Source organism: Amphiprion ocellaris, chromosome 12, assembly GCF_022539595.1.
Source record: "Amphiprion ocellaris isolate individual 3 ecotype Okinawa chromosome 12, ASM2253959v1, whole genome shotgun sequence".
NCBI lineage: Eukaryota > Metazoa > Chordata > Actinopteri > Pomacentridae > Amphiprion > Amphiprion ocellaris.
The window spans coordinates 2311369-2332299 of NC_072777.1; the positions used below are offsets into that span (position 1 = coordinate 2311369).

At 36.4% G+C, this 20931-nt stretch overlaps 2 protein-coding genes across 3 annotated transcripts; one reads left to right on the forward strand and one right to left on the reverse strand.

Annotated features, from left to right (window-relative positions):
• Nucleotides 1-297: 297 nt before the first annotated feature.
• On the reverse strand, nt 298-8741 carry ccnc (cyclin C). The gene is made up of 12 exons (XM_023295603.3): nt 8598-8741; nt 8167-8273; nt 6959-7043; nt 6490-6559; nt 6312-6363; nt 6014-6069; nt 4223-4258; nt 4035-4126; nt 3886-3953; nt 3718-3797; nt 2855-2973; nt 298-1918 (listed from the first exon to the last, which is right to left on the reverse strand). The coding sequence occupies exons 1-12, from the start codon at nt 8627-8629 to the stop codon at nt 1864-1866; spliced, it is 852 nt and encodes a 283-aa protein (XP_023151371.1). The 5' UTR covers nt 8630-8741; the 3' UTR covers nt 298-1863.
• A 1542-nt stretch (nt 8742-10283) lies between these two features.
• Nucleotides 10284-18279, forward strand: ngs (notochord granular surface). Of its 2 annotated transcripts, none has more exons than XM_035941680.2 (11): nt 10284-10525; nt 11273-11438; nt 12276-12425; nt 12493-12612; nt 12689-12784; nt 14269-14403; nt 14504-14614; nt 15564-15674; nt 15759-15883; nt 16487-16771; nt 17094-18279. In XM_035941680.2, exons 1-11 carry the CDS (start codon nt 10320-10322, stop codon nt 17185-17187), a joined length of 1599 nt encoding a protein of 532 aa, XP_035797573.1. In that variant the 5' UTR covers nt 10284-10319; the 3' UTR covers nt 17188-18279. The 2 variants fall into 2 exon arrangements, with proteins under 2 accessions (XP_035797573.1, XP_035797574.1); XM_035941681.2 differs by having other exon boundaries at nt 17099-18279.
• Nucleotides 18280-20931: the final 2652 nt, after the last annotated feature.

Sequence of the window (20931 nt, forward strand, 5' to 3'; positions counted from 1 at the left end):
TTCACTCACCTGCAGTGACGTCACTGTTACCGATTGTACCCCGATGCAAGGAACCTGTAAACACATCCTCATGAAGTTCAGTAAATAATTAAACTTTACTGACATCAAAGAGCAGATTTATTTAACAGCTCGTTACGGTAAACGGTGAAAAATTAATTCTGCTTGTTTGTTCCAGGAGGACAGGTGTGATGTAAACTGTCATGTATTCTGTAGAGTCACCACTAGGGGTCGTGCCAGAGCCCGGGGCTGACATTGGAAGTTAAATGTTAGGTGTTGAGTAACAGCCTGGAGACGCCGTGTTGTGCACACCGATCATTTTATTACCAGAACCCACCTTCAAGTAACGCTCAGAGTAAAGCATTAGCTGCAGCTCACCTGGATGGACGACGTGCTCCTAAACCAAGGGTTTCCTAGGCAACCGGCAGCGTTTCTGTTTCCGAGCACCTCTATTTGCACACACAGAATCACAACGTCACAGAAACACGGACACGTCTACGGGTGAACGGAAACAAACGACTCCAGAGAGGAGGCGGATCAAGAAGAAGAACCAAAGAAAAGTGGTGTTTCTCCATGATTTAAAAAAAAAAAAGTTTTAATACATTATTTTACAGGGGTGTCAAACATGCGGCTCGTGGGCCAAAAGCGGCCCTCCAGAGGGTCCAATCCGTCCCTCAAAGTGTAAAAATTCCAGAGAAGACATTAACTGCAGATTGTAAATTAGTAAAACTATAAATTTAAAATCATTTCTAGACCATGACAGTAAAATACTAGACTGCTCATTGTTCTGTCATTTTGTTTCTCATTTTTATCGTTTTGTGTCTTGTTTTTGTCGTGTTTCTTGTTTTTGTCATTTTGTCTCATTTTTGTCATTTTGTCTCCTTTTTTTGTTTGTGTGTCATTTTGTGTCTCGTTTCTGTTTTGTCTCGTTTTTGTCATTTTGTCTCGTTTTTGCTGTCTTGCCTTTTTTGTTGTTTGGCATCTCATTTTTGTCGTCTTGTCTCTTTTTTGTCGTCGTTTTTGTCATTTTGTGTCTCGTTTTTGACGTTTTGTCTCGTTTGTCATTTTGTGTCTCGTTTTTGTCATTTTGTGTCTTGTTTTTGTCATTTTGTCTTGTTTTTGTCATTTTGTATCTCATTTTTGTCTCATCATTTTGTTTCTCGTTTTTGTCGTTTTCTGTCCAACACAAAACTAAAACAAAGGCTGAACCTGGAGTTGTGGTTATTTATCGGCTATTATGCTGTGATTTTACTGGTCACTTAAGATTAAATTGGGCTGAATGTGAACTAAGATGAGTTTGACACCCCCGTTTTATGACTAGAGCAGAGTGAAAAAAGAAATGAAAACGCAGCAGCAGGCACGTGAAGCTAAACCAGCTCATGATTTCTAGTAAAGTTTCCATAATTACGCCAAAAACGAAAAAAAAGAAATAAAAAATAAGGCTATTTACAGTAAAGAAGGAGGAGACGTGAGGGAGGAGCCTCTCATCGCATCACAGCTGCTCATCCAATCAGATTTTGGATCCCTGAGGAATGAAAACCCGCCCGACAACAGACAAACATTCACACATATTCGACGCAAAAATGCACACAGTAACTGCAATCAAGTTTCCTCTGGTAAGTTCAAGGATGTCAGGATCATCGTCCGAAACGTTTCCCCCTCCGATCCCCTCCCCACAAAGTTTCTCAGTTTTTTAGCTTCAAGTCGGAGCCGAACGGAGACAACGCCGCCGGACTTTGTTGCCGCTTGGTCGGTAATCCACACGACACTCAGAGTCTGTCGCAGATGATCGGACGTCTCTGTGAAGCTGCAGAAAGAAGTCGTGTTGTTAAGAAGATCCGACGTCATGGAAATGCAGACGTGGTGCTAAGACTGACTGTAGGAGTTGCTTTGGTTCCCGTTGGAGCTCTGATCACTTTCACTGCAGACAAACAGACAAAATAGTGACGATACAGCAGTATTACGTAAGATTTAACCCTTAAAATGTAAATTACTTGAGAAAAATCACACCAGAAATGACATATTTACATTTGGTATCTTGCTTTCAAAGCACAAATCATATTACATAAGGTTTAGCTAGCAACGGGGCACCATGACAGAGACTACCATAGCCGTTAATGACCTCCAAGTCCGAGTTTTGTAGGAGCCAATATAGTGAAGATAAAGCAGTATTTCATGCAATTTTTAGTAAGATTTAATCCCTAAAATGTAAGTTATTTGAGTAAAATCATACCATAAATGACATATTTATGCCTGTTACGTTGTGTTTGTAGCACAAATCATATTTTTTACTTTTTTTGAAAAAATAAAATAAAAAATAATTTATCTTGCTATATTGCATGCTTAGGATCATATCCATTAGAATTTGCTTATTTTGATGTTTGTAACATTATTTTTGAAAGGTGCTCAGCTAATAAAGCTAATATTTTTAAGAATTATATACATACATGGAGATAAACTGCATTAATGCAGCACAAAATTCTTCATTAATGTGCCAAAATATTGGACTTCGCAAAGGTTTAGCTAGCAAAGGAGCACCATGACAGAGACTAGCGTAGGGGTTAATGACCTCCAGATAGTGTTGTCGTGCAGAAAACAAGTCCAGGTTTTGTGGAACACTTCTGAAGATAAGTGGCTAAAGAAGACAAGCCGATTTAACAGGTAACATCAAGTATCTGTGGTTAAAAATCACACGCAAAAATAACCATCGTACGTCATTCGCTTTAGCAATTAGCCGATCACCGATTGACAACTTTGCCAACTATTGGTCAAGAAAGTAGTTACAAGTTAAAATAATCACAATCTACTAAAAAAAACACCCATGTAGGGTTTACAGCTGGATAAAAGGTTGACGCACCTGTTGGGAGGTGGTTTGGGTTTTGGCATCTTGTTTAGAACAGCAGCGATCTCCTTTCTGTCGTCAAAGTTTTTCCACTGGTCGTAGAGCTTGAGAATGACACGAATAATCTCCAGGATCTTAATGAAACAAACAAAGAAGGACAAGTTAACATAACATGAAGCAGGAAAGTATAAAATAGACAATATAGTTTAAAAAAAGCAAAATAATTCTACTGTGTATATAATGTATTACAATCATAAAATGCATCTTTTTTCATGAGAAAATATTCACGTTTCGTTGTTTCATCGGAACTGGTTATGGGCGGGTCCTCGGCTTACTAACTCGTACATGCATGAAAGTTGTTGGTATTCATGACTTTTCTGAAGAACTGATCGATATTGTGATGCATGTAACGGTTTTGTTTACATTTTGACATCGCCACAGTTCCGATGTAAGTCGAGGACGCCCTTTGTGTGTCTGCCTGTGTGTTAGAGCCCTTAAATCTCAACTTAAATGACTATTTTGTTTATTCTTCATTTCTTTACAACCCCTCTGACAAACACAAATAAGCCAGACTGGTTGCTTCCAACACCCACTCCTTCAGCGTCTGTGGTGATTTTAATAATTATCTCAGCCTTATGCAGGATGATGTTTGAAAATAAATCAATATAACAGGCACTTTATACTAAACAAACATGACTAATATTCCATTTTGCTGCCATTAAAGAGCAAAAAACTGCCAAATGTAGCACAAAATAGGTGTTGTATCACATTAGGAGGACCAAAGAGCTGCTACTTGTTATTAGATATGCATGAATATGGGTGTCAGACTTAATAAATGTAGATTCTATAACAATGAGGTATTAAAAGTGATGTCTAACTTTGTCCATGTCCACGGAGAGCTCAGCAAACCACTGCCGGGCATCTTTCTGCTGCACCACACAGGCGACATGTAGACAAGCTGAGGGAGGAAATGAACTGATCAGGTTATCTGGAGTGGGTAACTCTATTATTGATCTGTAATTAGACATGCATGGGGCCAGTCTTACCCAGGGCGATCATGAAGGGAGGGTAGAGCAGACACAGATCTGTCCTGTATGTGTCGTTCACGATTCGCCTGCAGAAGACACACGACAGCGTTAAACTAATGATACTAAATATGTTTTTAGAGAAGCTAATGCAACAGGCGGCGTGGTACCAGGCCAGAGGCAGCAGCATGTCCTCCTGTCCCATATCCTGGACGTACTGCAGCAGGGGTCTGTAGGGGTGGTACACGATCAGGCAGCAGTCCTGGAACACACAACATCAACCACCAGTAACCAAGAAACTCACTGAAACAGACCAAATATGGTTAAAAAAAAAAAAAAAAGACATGTTTCTACTCACCATCAACTCCAGAAGGTAGAACTCACATTCTAGTATCTGTGACGACACGAAACAGACTCAGAATCAACCATTTGTACTAAAAGAAAACACACAACTGCTTCTTGCACGAGCCCGTATACACAAAACTTATGTGGCTTCATTTGTAGATCTAGGATTCACTTTGGCTAATAAGGCTGCAGGTAGAGAAAAGATAAAAATTGTCTTCAAAAGATTCGAAAATCACCACAAAAATGTATGAAATCACCAGAAAAACACATAAACACACCATGAAAAGTCACAAATCATCATGAAAACATCAAAAAGATATTAAATCACTACAAAAACATACAAACACACCTTAAGCCTTAGTTGCTGCAAAATCATCCAAAAATGTGCAAAATCAGCACGAAAAGACGTGAAATCACAAATATAACATGCAAAATCACCAAAAAAAGATGCACAATCACCACATAAAGGAGTGAAATCACCACAAAAACGTGTAAATACACTATAAAAAGCATAAATAGTTGTAAAATCACCACAAAAAGATACAAAATCACTACGAAAACATGCAAAATCACCATGAAGTCACAAAATCATCATTAAAACGAACAAAGAGATGGGATATCACAAAAAAACATGCAAACACACCATAAAGAGTTGCAAAATCACAAAAAAAGATGTGAAATCACTACAAAAAGATATGGTTTCACTACAAAAAACAGGCAAAATTACCAAAAAAAGACATGAAACCACCATAAAACACCATGAAAAGTCACAAAATTATCATAAAACAAACAAAAATACGTGATATCACAAGCTATTATTAGTAATAATATGACTATGTGCTGCTAATAATGTTAGCTTGTTATATTGATGTATTTAGTTGATCTACTGATAACATGCTTTATTTTATTTCCCCACAATCAATACATCATTAAAGCAACCAAGATTTTCTCTGTTTCATTCCAGCCTCACTTCTATAATGTAAAATTAGCATTACGTTACTTTTGGCCTCACTTTTAGACATTTGTGACCAAACTCATACGTTGTTTCCTCCTGCTAAAATCCCACTAACTGATGTTTCCCTCCATACGTTAAACTCTCTCCTGCTACTCCTGCTAGGCTGACATGAGTAAAGCCGTTTAGTCGTCGCAGCCCTCGCTGAACCCCTCCTGCCCGCTATAAATAATAGTTTTCACAGCTCTGAGGACAGGCGACGTGTCCGAACAGCCCCGCCGACGTCCCGGCAACAGCGGATAAATTAAACGCTGCCACTTCCCACCAGCACGGGAGATGCAGCGCTGCAGCTATCAGCTGAGTTTTACCACCACAGTGAGAACGCTAGCTGAGGAACGCTAACGTAGCGACACGGTGACACGCCGTAATTCAACACGGCCGTCATAAATAACTGCAGAGGAAGCAGGAAAACATTTATGTGTGACGTACGGATCGGCTCATCTGCAGGCAGGTGGGGGATGGATGGAGGGGTGGAAGCTGGACAACTGCAGCTATTCTTATTATTTCTCTTTGCTTTAGTGAATTATGTTTGAGTCTGAATCGTTTTATTGACCTCCAGCTTTCTTCTCAAGCGTAAATATTACTTGATTATGAGTTGGTTTCCTGTACATTTCTTAATAAAAACACACAACTGAACTCTAACCAGGCATATCTAACTTATTAGATTCTTACTGAAGGTTTCTTTATGTCGCTGCATTTACAGTGTGTTGAATGTTACATTTATTGCTAGTTTTTAGATAGTTTTTGGTTGAAATCACACTGGAGAAGAGCAATAAATGCTGTTTTACTCACATGATTCATTCTGTAGGGGAACTCCTTTGGAAAGGCGTAGGAAAATCGTGTTTTCACTGTTTAGGAGAAACAGAAAAACATGATTATTCAGCCTTTGCAGCACAAGAAACACAATTTTAAACAGTTGTAGCAATTTTAAGCTAAGGAAAGATGTCACTGAATTAGTCTACGGTTATTTTTCTTGATTAGTCAATTAGTTGTTTGGTCTATAAGTGTCAGAAAATGTTGGAAAATGGTAAAAGACAAAACAAAACACTCAATTAATGGTTGCAGCTGTACGATAAATGTGGCCACGTACACACAGATGTAGCTGCAGAGATCAGCCTGGTGTTGGACACGACTCCAAATTCCTGAAAGCACATAAATATTTAATCTTATGTCAGACAAACCAACGACAGATGAGGATGAAAAAGATGCTCAAATAAGAGAAAAACTGAGGCAAAGTGTTGATTTCTATTAGATTTCTGCCGTCTCACCTCAACTTTGGAAGCCAGAAAAACACAGGTAGGAGCCATGAGCACCGGATCAATACTTTTCAGAGAATATCTGCAAACAAGAAGAGACGAATATTTAGCAGATACTCAGCTTTACAGGAAGAAGCAGTGGAGATGAAAGCGATGAAACTAGAAACCTAAAAGGCTGGGTGCAATTAGAGAAAAAGAAAAGGTCTAAATTTGTAATGCTGATGATGTCAAATATCATGAAAACACTGCTCCCTAGAGGATATATTTTATTGACTTCTGTCAATGTGCCGGTTTAGCAAACGTCCCAGTTTGTCCCGGTGTTTAGGAGGATTCATTCTTTCCATAAAGGGTTATTCAAGTCATCTTTCATCCAAAGTTCCCGTGTTTTTTTTTTTCACGTCACTGAAGAACAAAATATCACAGATTTATTCCCCGATACCCTGCAGCCTTACTTCTGATATGACTTCACACAGCTCCTTACCTGGCATAGAAGCGTTTAAAGTAAACCGTCGCAGTGGCGATGACCTGCTGCCTCAGCTTCAGATGTTCACCCAAAGCCTGGATCACTGGAAGACAAAAAGACACAAAAAACATGCAAACACACCATGAAAAGCCACAAAATCATTCTAAAAACATCAAAAAGATTTATGAAATCACTATAAAAACATGCAAAGACATCATACATAGTTGAAAAATCATCAATAAAATACAAAAAATCACCACAAAAAGATGTGAAATCAGAGCAATGAATGACTGGTCTGTTTTATGATAAGTCTCTTGTAGTTTTCTTATTGGAATTATGTCATGTTTCATTATTATTGCATTATTTATTTAACGTAGCAAAGTCACAGCTTTTGTGGCACCTATTCTATCTGCATATTTGAAGCTATAGTGCTTAAATTTATTAGAGCATGTCATGACAATGACAAAACACAAAATCTGTCAAAAACACATGAAATCACTACAAAAACATATAAACACAACATAAATAGTTGCAAAACCATCCAACACAGATGTAAAATCACCACAAAAAGATGTGAAATCACTATAAAAACATGCAAAATCACAAAAACGATATAAAATCACCAAAAAAAGATGCAAACACACTATAAATAGCTGCAAAATCATCAAAAAATATGCAAAATAACAACTAAAAGATGCAAAATCACAAAAAAAGATGCAAAATTACCACAAAAAGACGTGGAATCAGAGCAATGAATGACTGGTCTGTTTCCAATAAATCTCCTGCAGTTTTCTTACTGGAATTATTATAATTTTAGGCAAATTTATTTTAAAGTTAGCATTATTATTAGGCAAATGACAAACCGGATGCAGCGGCAAAACACCTTAAACTGGGTGGTGGTCTAATCAACTTGTTAAGCACTGAATTTATACATTTAAGTTCCATTTAGCTGCTCATATCTTGAAGTTTCCATCTAATAAAGTACAAAAACTATGATTATATTGACGGTGTGTCATGTGGTAATCATCATATGATCACATGTTTTAGATCTTCACACAACAAATAATGAACTGAAACTTTAATGAATTTAATGCACAATGCAGTACTAGTTAGAAAAACCACAACTAGATATATTTCCACAAAACTCTCGACCCTAAAACCACTAATATATAAATAATGTGTATTTGTAGCTCTGATTTAATCTAACAAACAAACTGAATAAATACCGTTGGCGAAGAAGATCTGCAGCTTCCAGTACTCCTCCTCTGTGAGGAACTTCAGGTCCTTCTGTCGCTCTTTCATCAGATCCTGTTTGTCCAGAACCCACTGCAGACTTTAGCAGGAAAAATCACATAAAGTTAGTTAAACATCTGTCAAACAGCTGGCAGCAGGTTAGCGGTTAGCATCACAGAAACAACACACGGCTAGCTGCCTTAGCTGTTTATGGTAGACAAATATAAAAATAAAGCTCACACATAACACTTTTAACCTTCATGAGGTTTTCTTTCTGTCTTTTATTAATCAGATATTTTGCATCGCGGCAGTAGTTCAGGAGAAACTGTTAGCATCGATGCTAACAGACTGAGCTAGGCCTCAAAACAAAGACGGAGAATCCTGAAAAAAAGCCGCAACGAGTGGAAATGTTGGAGAAACTCACTAGTGAGAGCTCTGCCAGAAGTTCCCCGCCATGTCGAAGCACCTGAGGTAGAGAAGAACACTTTAAAGCGAGCTATTTTCTCCCACAAACAAGTGAAGACCGCAGGAAAGTAGTTATTCTAAGCTGAAGACGGAGTAACAGCAGAGGCGCTCCGGAGGGATCAGTAGAAAGGTTCCGGTATATTTGTTCCGCCTTCAAAACTTCAAAAAATAAGAGGATTCATCTCAGCAGACCAGAAATTAAATGTGATTAAATGGCCAGTTTGATATGAAATGAAAATAAACTGATCAAATATTATGAATGTTTAATATAAAAGTATAATTTTACTCCAGTAATTGGTAAAATCTGAATGCAGCAAGAAACATCCCAAGTGATCTAAATTAAATTATCTGCCAGTTTTCAGTCAGTTACGGCATTTCTTTTCATGCCTCTTTCTGTTTTTAGACCTTAAATTAATGATGTGCGAAATTAAACTACCCAACAGCTTACACAAGTACAGCTACAACAATATTCATCTTAAATATTTAAATAAAAAACAAATACTAAGTGCAGAAAAATGTAGCCTGTGATTGTTAAACTCTTATATGTAAATGATTAGATTATATTCATATTTTTACTATTTATTTATTTATTTATTTATTTATTTATTTTTCCTAGCTGATTTAAATGTATGAAAACAGTGTAAAGTGTAATTTTTATGTTCGCAAATTGAAAAAGAATTAATTGATATTAATAAAATTCAGACTTTTGATTTGGACATTGTTTTCAATGATTTTACTACACCATAAGTCATTGCAAAATTACCACAAAAAAACATGAAATCACCAGAAAAACATGTAAACACACTATAAATAGATGCAACATCACCACAAAAAAACAAGGAATCACCACAAAAACATGCAAAACCAAAAAAAAGACATGAAACCACTGCAAAAACATGGAAACACACCATAAATAGTTGCTAAATGACCAAAAAAAACATGAAATCACCAAAAAAACATGCAAAATCAACAAAGAACCAGAAACAGCCACAAAAAAATGCATTTGTACCAAAAGTCGTTGCAAATTCACCAAAAAAAAGCAAAATTCACCACAAAAAGACACAAAATCACCCCAAAAACATGCAAAGACACCATAAATAGCTGAAAAATCACCACAAAGATACAAAATCACCACAAAAACATGCAATCAATAAAAAAATGCAAAATCACCACATAAAATATGAAATCATCACAAAAACATGCAAACACACCGTAAGTCATTGCAAAATCAACAAAAAAGACATGAAATCACAAGAAAAATACACAAACACATCATGAAAAGTCACATAATCATCATAAAAACAAACAAAAAGACGTGACATCACAACAAAAATATGCAAAAATCCCCCAATAAGAGTAAATTTAAAACATTTACAGGTATAAAGTAATTATGAAAGTGATTTTTGTGGTATCAGTACTTCATCTAGTCGTGCTGCAGCACTACGAGCTCATAGGAGGTTAAATTAAAGTCTGCAGAGGATTCTGTCATCGCAGTAAAAGTTCCCTCAGCACCCTATAGAACTCATAAATTACTTGTCAGGACCTCGACAGATGTTTGTCTGGACGCTCACCTCTGGGTTGGGAGGTTTGACATTCCTGGAGGGTGTAGAGACCCTGGAGGTATAAAGACCTCCAGAAGGAGCCTCCAGGTCCAGTCTGCAGCAGAACCTTCAGAACCTTCATGATGAGCCGTAGTCCAGAGAGGATGTCTTCGTACCGCCGACACTTTGACGGATCTCTGGCGTTTGTTTCTGGATGTCAGGTCCGAGTGTCCAGCCCGTCTCCGACCCGCAGAGAGAACCGGCACCGGTCGGTCAGCTTCACCCGGGCCGGAGCCGGTACCGGTACCGGGCGTCGGACCTTCAGCTCCAAGTCCCGCATGACCAGGTAGGTTTCCTTTATATTGGTTTTTACAGAGAGATGTATTTTTATTACTTGACTCCCTAAAAATGTTTTTATAAGTAGCATAAATGTCAGTAAAAAATAATTATTAAAAATAATATTTATGTCACAGTTCATAAAGTAAGTTCAACTCAAAATAAAAAAATAAAATAAAATAATAAAAAATACTCGTGATAAAAGACAAGACAGTAAAATAAATACAATAAAATTAAAATCTAAAAATAATAGGGATAAATGAAAAGTTGTCAAAATAAATGAAATAAAATAAACATAAAAATAATTGTGGTAAAAGACAAGGCAGTAAAATTAATAATAAAATAGTAAAATATTAAAAATAATAGTAATAAGACATGAGACGGTAAAGTGAATACAATAAAATCAAAATATTTAAATAATACGGATGAAACACAAGACAGTGAATTTAATTAAATAAAATAACAGTGATAAAACAAGACAATAAAATAAATAAAATAAAATATAAAAATAATAGAGACAAAACACAAGATGTTAAAATAAATCAAATAAAATGAAAATAGAAAAATAATAGCGATTAAACACCAGGCAAAAAAATAAATAAAATAAAAATATAGAAAGTAATAATGATAAAACACTGAACAGTAAAATCAACAGCTCCAAATGCCTCATGACCAGGTAGGTCGCTTTAATTAATATTTTTATAGTTTAATTAAAGAAAAGTGACGGTGGTTCTGGATCTGCTTCTTCCTCCTGCAGCGCCGTCAGTTTGGGAACTCTGTGCTTCGGGATGTCGATGGGACTCGGACCCAAACTGGACCTGGAGGCGGCCGCAGCAGAGAACCAGGCCTTTATGTTGACCCGCAGCAAGGAGAGGCAGGAGATGGTGGCGCTGAATGACCGGCTGGCAGTTTATATCGAAAAGGTAACGCACAAATCCACCTTAAATATATAGAGACAGACACAAATCCACCTTAAATATACAGATACAGACACAAATCCACCTTAAATATATAGATACAGACACAAATCCACCTTAAATATATAGATACAGACACAAATCCACCTTAAATACACACAAAAACACACAAATCCACCTTAAATATATAGATACAGACATAAGTCCACCTTAAATACACACATACAGACATAAATCCACCTTAAATACACACAGACACAGAATTATAGAAAATATAAGAATATAAAAACTGTAATATTCTGGCAGCTTAGGCATCAAAAACTACAGTAAATTAACAGAAAATAGCCTTTTCATAAAAATACAGTAATTTTTCATGATTAAAATGCAGGTTTACATGAGAAAATGTAATTTTCTGGCTTTTTAATGTCTGATTATGAATATTACTATGAAATTACCAAAAATAAACAGATACATCATGATAAAAACTATATTTTAATTGTCATTTTCTATCTCTTTTTGTCTCAATTTTTGTCATTTTCAATCTCCTCTTGTTTTTTTTGTCATTTTCAATCTCTTTTTGTTATTTTTTGTAATTTTTTTTCATTGAGTTGCTGCCATGTGATTGGCTCATTAGCTATTTGTGTTAAGAAGCTATTGAACCAGTGTACCTAATAAAGTGGCCGCTGAGCGTCTATATAAAAGTCTGTTCATTTCTTGACTCCTGAACTTTTGCACCCAAAACTATCTGAACTAAACCTTCTAGCTGTTATTGAACGTGTTTTTTTACTCTCAGCTTGTAATTTTCGAGTCATTCTGTTAATTCTGAGTTTTTTTTTCCTGCAGGTTCGAACTCTGGAGTCCCAGAACAAGCTGCTGGAGTCGGAGATCGAGGCTGTGAAAAGTCGCCACGTCCGACCTTCAGGCCTCCGGCAGCTCTATGAGGCTCAGCTGAAGGAGCTGAGGAGGGAGGCTGAGCAGATGAAGAACCAGAGGGTGAGGAATTAACATTAAAACGTGTTTAGATGACAGAAGTTGGTCGAACCTGGCTTCCTCTGTGCAGGATGTGACTGTAGCAGCGAAGGAGGCGATGCTCGGCCAGCTGGAGCTGCTGAAGACCAAACATGAAGAAGCTGTGGAGGCCAGGAGGAAGACGGAGGAGGACATCGAGGCTCTACGTCCGGTGAGGCTCCGTTTAAACATCTGGAGAAGGTTTTTTCTGGAGCGTTTAGGCTTCATGAGTCTGTTTTCTGTCCCAGGAGGTGGATAAAGCCACGTCGGCCCGCATCGCTCTGGAGAAGCAGCTGGAGAACCTGGAGGCTGAGGTGGTTTTCCTGCAGAGAGTTCACAAGGAGGTGACTCAGTTCAGATGTTCTTCTAACCAGAGGAAGACCTGGAACATGACGGCTGTCCTCACAAGGAGATGAATGAATTTACCCTCCACATTTCAGCACAAACAATGATTTTATTTTTATTACTATATTGTTTATTTGTAAAATAATTTGTATTTTTTGTGAGTACAATGTGAGGCTACATCTGTAAAAAAAACAAACAAACAAAAAAACAACAACAAAAAGAAATGTCTTTGTGCGCCACAGTTTATTAGGTAAATGCAGCTCAAAACAGAATAAATAAAAAATGTATAAAAAATATTAAAATAATAGTAATAAAATGCAAGACAGCAAAATAAATAAAATAAATAAAAAATATTAAAATAATAACGATAACACAAGATGGTAAAATTAATAATAAATAAAAAATATAAAAATAATACCGATAAAACACAAGACAATTAAATAAAAATATTAAAATAGCTATAAAACACGAGACCGTGAAATGAATAAAATGAAATTAAAATATAAAATAACTCAAAATGAATAAAATAAAACAAAAACAAATATTAGTAATAAAACACAAGATAGTAAAATACAGAAAAAACTATGAAAACATAATAAAAGACAAGAGAGTAAAACTAAAAAAATAAAATAAAAATATAAAAAATAATAATTATGAGACGAAAATTAAATAAATAAAATAAAATTAAACTTTAAAAATAATAGTGATGAAACAGAAGAAGGTAAATTAAATAAAATAAAACAAAAAATAAAAAGAATGATGATAAAGACAAGATGGTAAAATAAATAAAATTAAAATATAAAAATAACAGTGATGAAACACAAGACAATACAATAAAGAAAATTAAATTCATATAATAATTAAATTATAATAAAATACAAGGAATTAAAATTAATAAAATTTAATTAAGCTATAAAAATAATAGTGATAAAACAGTAGAAGGTAAAATAATAAATAAAATAAAAATCTAAAAGAACTCAAAAGAGAATAAAACACGAACAAATAATAAAAATAACAGATAAAATACAGAAAGTAAAATTTTAAAATAAGATAAAAATGATAGTGATAAAACATAAGGTGGCAAAATAAACAAAATAAAAAGCTAAAACATAAAAATAATGGTGATAAAACAAGACAGTAAAATAAATAAGATAAAAATATAGAAAATAATAAAGTGAAAATAAAGTGAAGTAAAATGAAAATATAAGACAATAAAATAAATAGCACTTAATGAAAATATATAGATAATCATGATAAAACACAAGAAATCTATATAATATGGAGATATAGTAAAGAGTAAGTATATATAAATATATACATATAGAGAGAAGAGGCATTGTATCTAAATCTAAATTTCAGGTTTAACTATAATTTTGCACCAAAACAGAAGAACTAACATTACAACACACACATAACTAATAGCTGTTTTCCTGCTATATTATTATGTTGAAAAGCAGAACAAACCGTGTTTTATCCCCTGAAGGAAATCGAGGATCTGATGCAGCAGATCTTCTCTTCAGTCTCTAAAGTGGATCAAACCTTCGGCCTCCCAGATCTCTCCTCTGCTCTCAGACAGATCCAGACGCAGTACGACGGCATCGCTGCCAAAAACCTGCAGGTAAACCTCAACAAGGAGTACTTTACAGCATTACTCAAACATGCAAGAAAAATCCACTCTAGGTTTGATTGAACCCGTGTTCGTGTCTGTTCTGGTCCAGGAGATGGATTCCTGGTACAGATCAAAGTTCCAGAACCTGAACGACGCTTCAACCAAACATGTTCAGAGCGTCCGAAGCCTCCGAGAGGAAATCGCTGCTTATAAGAAGGACGTGAGTTTAATCTCTCTTCTTATCTTGACTTCGTAGGCGAAATAAAATGCTCTGAGCTCAGGTACATTTTCTACATTCATCCCCGCTAAATTCAACAAATTAGAGAAGAAAAAATCTTTCAAAACATCACTCATCTATTGTGTGTATAAAAATCTCATTTCCCTGCATCAACACTAGATCAGATAACTGGACCTCAAACTTCCCATTAACCACATTTAAAAGCATGTTATGTTGAATGTGAAATTTTAAAGTCTATTTATTATTTAATCAAGTGTGCAAATGATGAAAAGCATCAAAAACCCAAATATTAACGCACAAAAGTATCAAAAACTTGGATATTATTGTACAAAAGTGTCAAAACCTGGACACTGAGACAGAAAAGTTTCAAAAATTTGGATATTAAGTCATAAAAGAATTTAAAACCTGGATATTAATGCAGAAAAGTTTTAAAAACCTGCATATTATGCAAGAAAAGTATGAATAATCTGATAATTATTTCAGAAAAAAATATCAAAAACCTGGATATTAATGCAGAAAATAATCAAAAACCTGCATAATAATGCAGAAAAGTATAAATAATCTGAATATTAGTGCAGAAAACTATCAAAAATCTGGATATTAATGCAGAAAAGTATAAATAATCTGAATATTAGTGCAGAAAACTATCAAAAACCTGGATATTAATGTAGAAAAGAATCAAAAACTTGGATATTAATGCAGAAAAGTATAAATTATCTGAGTATTAGTGCAGAAAACTATCAACAACCTGGATATTATGCACAAAAGTATCAGCACCTGGGTACTGATGCAGAAAAGTATCAAAAACTTGGATATTAATGTACGAAATTATCAAAAACCTGGATAATAGTGCAGTAAAGTATCAAAAACCTGCAAATAAACATGGATGTTTATTCAAAGTGTGCATAAATACTTTCTTCTACATGTTTAGATCCTCAACAAGGAACGTGAACTTGACAGCTTGAAGACCAGGAACGAGTATCTGGAGGCTCAGATCCACGACGTTGTGCTGAAAAACAAGAAGGAGGAGGAGGACATTCAGGTAGCACTGATATCTTCTGACTATTTAGATGTTTCCTTTTCACATCATGACCCAAACCTGCTCTGAATCAAACCGTCCAAACAGGAGCGAATGGAGGCGATAAAACTGGACCTGAAGGTGACCAAGGAGAAGATCGCTCTGCTGCTGAGAGAATACCAGGACCTGCTGAACGTTAAGATGTCTCTGGAGATCGAGATCATCACCTACAGGTGAGCAGAGCAGCAGCAGGCTTCAGCAGCAAGACTTTAACCCTCCTGTTGTCTTCATTTACAGGCACCAAAAAATATTGTTTCCTTGTCTGGAAAAAAATCCAAAAATTCAGCAAAAAAGTTCCCCAAATTTCTGAAAATTTGCAAAACCTTCAGGAAGAAAAGTCCAATAATTCCTTAAAAGTTTCCCTTAAAAGTTTTATTTTAAAAAACAACCCAAATTTGGCAAGAAAATTCTTGTAAATATTTTCAAAAAATGAGTAAAAATCTTCCAAAAAAATCCTAAAAATATCTAAAGTGATTCCATATATATCAGTAAAACTTTTAATATTTTCTTTAAGAACATTCACAAAAAAATCTACCAAAATCTAGTGAAATTCGCTGGATTTTGGTTGATTTTTTTGTGAATGTTCTTAAGAAACATTTTTAACATTTCTTTTTTTCCACCAAAAAATGTTGAAAATGTGGACATCAGAAGTTTAACTGTGAAAACATTTTTTTTTTTTCCACATTTTCAAACTTTAAAACAGGTCAGTTTGACCTGCAGGACGACACGAGGGTTAAATCCAACAGAGTATTAGTTGTGTTTTGCGTATTCGTCAGGAAGCTGATCGAAGGAGAAGACAGCCGTCTGAGCAGCCTGGTCCATCAGCCTCCTCTGGCTGCAGGTCTGCGTCTGACCTCCAGCGTTACCACGACCTCAGCTCTGCTTTCAGCTTCAGACACCTCAGGTCCTTCAGAAGCTCCAAAGATGGATCCAGCTCCACGTGACCTCCCAAACTGTGTGGAGAAACCTCCTAATCGAGTGTCGACGGCTTCATCAGACACTCAGACTGACTTAGAGATGCAGGCGACGGAGAAAACTGAGAGGAAGACGCTCCTCATCAGGTAGACGGTGATGTTTTCACACAATATACGTACTTATATGACCTGTAATGTTGAAAAAACAAGACAAAAGAAGCTGATCTCCTCTTAATAAGACACAAACTTCCCTGAAAACATGATGTATGACATTTCTGGAGGTCAGTTAGCGCTTTTTTTGCTATGCATTTCTATTTTTATTTTTTCTTTATCATGGGTCATGTGTAAAATCAGTTTGTTGATGTATTATATTAACTTTAATAAACATACCCGTAGATCCAGTTAAATCTCTTTTAAAACAACACAATAATGTTTCGCCTTCGTCTGTTTTTCCTCCACTTTCTCCCAGAACAGTTAAGGCAGACGACGACACGTATGAGAGCGACACCCAGGAACGAACCTTCACCATTTCTGGAGCCGCCGCCGACACCGACGAAGAATAAAACCTTCACCGTACAGCTCTGGATTACTGCTGACTGTCTAACGAGGACATTAAATATTAAGCTAAGCTATGCTAATGCAGCGCTATCACTCACACTAGACGAGGTTTTTATGCATCAGCAGCACAGATATGGGAGAAAGAGCAATTTACATCACATCTAGGTGGGCAAACTGCATGGAAAACTAAAAATATGGATGGATAATGTTCAATATGCCAACAGGATCACATAGGAAATTAAGAATTACTGATATTTTCCAGCATTTTTTATCTGATTGCTGAACCATCTTCACACATCATATCTCTCCTGTGGTGAAATTAACACTAAAACTGCAACGATTAATCAATTATTAAATTAATTGCCAACTATTTATATAATAAATTAATCAGTTTGAGGATTTTTTTTAAAAAAAGAAAACAAGTCAAAATCCTGTGATTTCAGCTTCTTAAATGTGAATATTTTCTGTTTTTTTCCTCCTCTATGTCAGTAAACTGAAGATCTTTGGATTTTGGAAACACTGAGTCACAGTTATCACCATTTTTTGACATTTTGGAGACCAAACAGCTAATTTTGACAATTAATTAATCAGTTTGAGCCATTATTCAAGAAGAAAATGGTTGAAATTCTGAGATTTCAGCTTCTTAAATATGCATATTTTCATTTTTTTCCCCTCCTCTATGACAGTAAACTGAATATCTTTGGATTTTGGAAACACTGATCCACATTTACCATCATTTTCTGATATTTTAGAGATCAAACAACTAAAATAATCAACATATTATTTGATAAATAATTGCAGCCCATTGTTTTGAATGTATACATTCACTGTGCAAAAAATGCCTTCAACTTAGGTGTAAATAATGCCATGTTTCTTTTAACATTTCCATTTTACCTGCCTGCTAATGGACATTTTGGCCCAATACTAATATTAAATTTTAAGGCTTTTAAATTCTACAAGGTGAATTTAGGGGAAACTCAAACATCACGTGTCCATTTTGAGGACTATTGTCCATTGAGACTTGTGTTTCTGCTTGTTTAATCCTCTTGTGTGTCCAGAAAATACGCTTGAATGCAACTAAATAAACAGCAAACATAGTTGTGGTTTTTACTGTTTTTTACTTTTCCATTATTCATTTAGTTTTTTGAACAGACGTGTAAACTTTTGATTTCACCGTTTTGAAAGTAATTTTGTGTCTTGTTTTTGGCATTTCATGTCTTGTGTCATTTTGAGTCTTGTTTGTGTCTCGTTTCTGTCGTCTCATTTTTGTCATTTTGTGTCTTGTTTTTGTCATTTTATGTCTTGTTTTTGTCATTTTATGTCTTGTTTGTGTTGTTTCATGGCTTGTTTGTGTCATTTTGAGTCTCGTTTCTGTCGTTTTGTGTCTCTGTGTCGTTTTAGGTCTCGTTTTTGTCATTGACTGCAAACTTGTACTACAGCGACTACAACATTCTATTGGCATTAAAGGGACAGCACTGGACTGATTTAAATCCTATTTACAGATAGATAGACAGACAGACAGACAGACATGGATGGATGGATGGATGGATGGATGGATGGATGGATGGATGGATGGATGGATGGATGGATGGATGGATGGATGGATGGATGGATGGATGGATGGATGGATGGATGGATGGATGGATAGATAGATAGATAGATAGATAGATAGATAGATAGATAGATAGATAGATAGATAGATAGATAGATAGATAGATAGATAGATAGATAGATAGATAGACAGACAGACAGACAGACAGACAGACAGACAGACAGACAGACAGACAGACAGACAGACAGACAGACAGATAGACAGATAGACAGATAGACAGATAGATAGATAGATAGATGGACCTTTATTGTCCCTGAGGGGATATTCGTTGTCACAGGCAATGTCAGGTACATAAGAAATACACATATCATAAACAGTTAGACACAGGACAGTAGGACAACACACATGCTGGAGAGAGATGGGTGGGAAACATGCTACAGGTGATTAAGAGCAGCAATGGTGGAGGGAACAAAGCTTTTGCTGCACCTGTTTCCACCTCAGAGTCCTGTACCTCCAGCCAGAGGGCAGTAGGGAGAAGTGGGTGTGGAGGGGATGGTCCGAGTCCCTGCTGACTGTCCGAGTCATGCGTGTCACAGCTCTATTGTTGAGGTGGGAGAGGTCCGTGGTGGGCAGATGAATAATTTTGGATGCTATGTGTGTGATCTTAGTGAGTCTATTTCTGTTGGAGATGGAGAGCATGTTGAAGTAGCAGGGAGAGCAGTATAAGGATAAGGATGGGTTGTATGATGCTGGTGTACAATAGTAACAGGAGGTGAGGGGCGACAGAGAACAGGTGGACAGTAATGGTCCTAAGACAGAACCCTGAGGAACTCCATGATTAACCCTAGTATGCTCAGAAGAGTCATTGTTGACATGCACAAACTGGAACCTGTCTGATAATGGTGTGCGATGGTGTGCAAACATCAAAACCCACCGCACAATCTGCACTCCTGATGTAGAGCTGTTGACTGTGTCCCTACGGCCGTATTATCTTCCAAGGGAATTCCCATGTGTGGTGATCAGCTGTGTTTACATTTCCCCCAGTGCTAACACTCGGGCAGCGGTGGAGCTACTAGCCGAGAATGCTAGCTGTATGATGCTACATGCTTCCTTTAGGCAATATTATTAGGAAGCACTGTATTAATTTCCATTGTTACACTGACGACACTCACTTGTATTTATCTATGAAGCCAAATGAAACTAATCAGCTAGCTAGACTGCAAGATTGTCTTAAGGACATAAAGACCTGGATGACCTATAATTTCTTACTACTAAATTCAGACAAGACTGAAGTCATTGTATTTGGCCCCAAACATCTTAGAGAATTGCTTTCAAAGCATATAGTTACTCTGGATGGCATTACATTGGCCTCCAGTACTACTGTGAGGAACCTCGGTGTTATCTTTGACCAGGACATGTCCTTTAACTCGCACATAAAACAAATCTGTAGGACTTCCTTTTTCCACCTGAGAAATATTGTAAAAATCAGGAACATCCTGTCTCAGAGTGATGCAGAAAAACTAGTCCATGCATTTGTTACTTCTAGGCTTGACTACTGTAATTCCTTATTATCAGGTTGTCCCAATAGCTCTCTGAAACATCTACAGCTGATCCAAAATGCTGCAGCCAGAGTACTGACGGGAGTTAGCAAGAGAGATCATATTTCTCCTATGCTGGTTTCTCTTCATTGGCTTCCTGTTAAATCTAGAATAGAATTCAAAATCCTTCTTCTGACATATAAAGCTCTTAACAACCAATCTCCATCATATCTTAAAGACCTGATAGTACCATATTATCCTAGCAGAACTCTTCGCTCTCAGACTGCAGACTTACTTGTTGTTCCTAGAATCTCTAAAAGTAGAATGGGAGGCAGAGCCTTCAGTTATCAGGCACCTCTCCTGTGGAACCAGCTCCCAGTTTGGGTTCTGGAGGTGGACACCCTATTTTTAAGACCAGGCTTAAAACCTTCCTTTTTGACAAATCTTATAGTTAGGACTGACTGGGGGACCCTGAGGGGGTCAGCTGGAGTCTTCCTCTTGGACGTCCCTTAGTTCTGCCCCTAGTTCTGCTGTTACAGGCCTAGACTGCTGGAGGACCTCTCTGGATGCACTGAGTCCTTCTCTATCTACCATTATATTTAATATATATATACCATTATTGCATTACACTCACTCTGTTTCTCCCTGTGTCCTTTCTC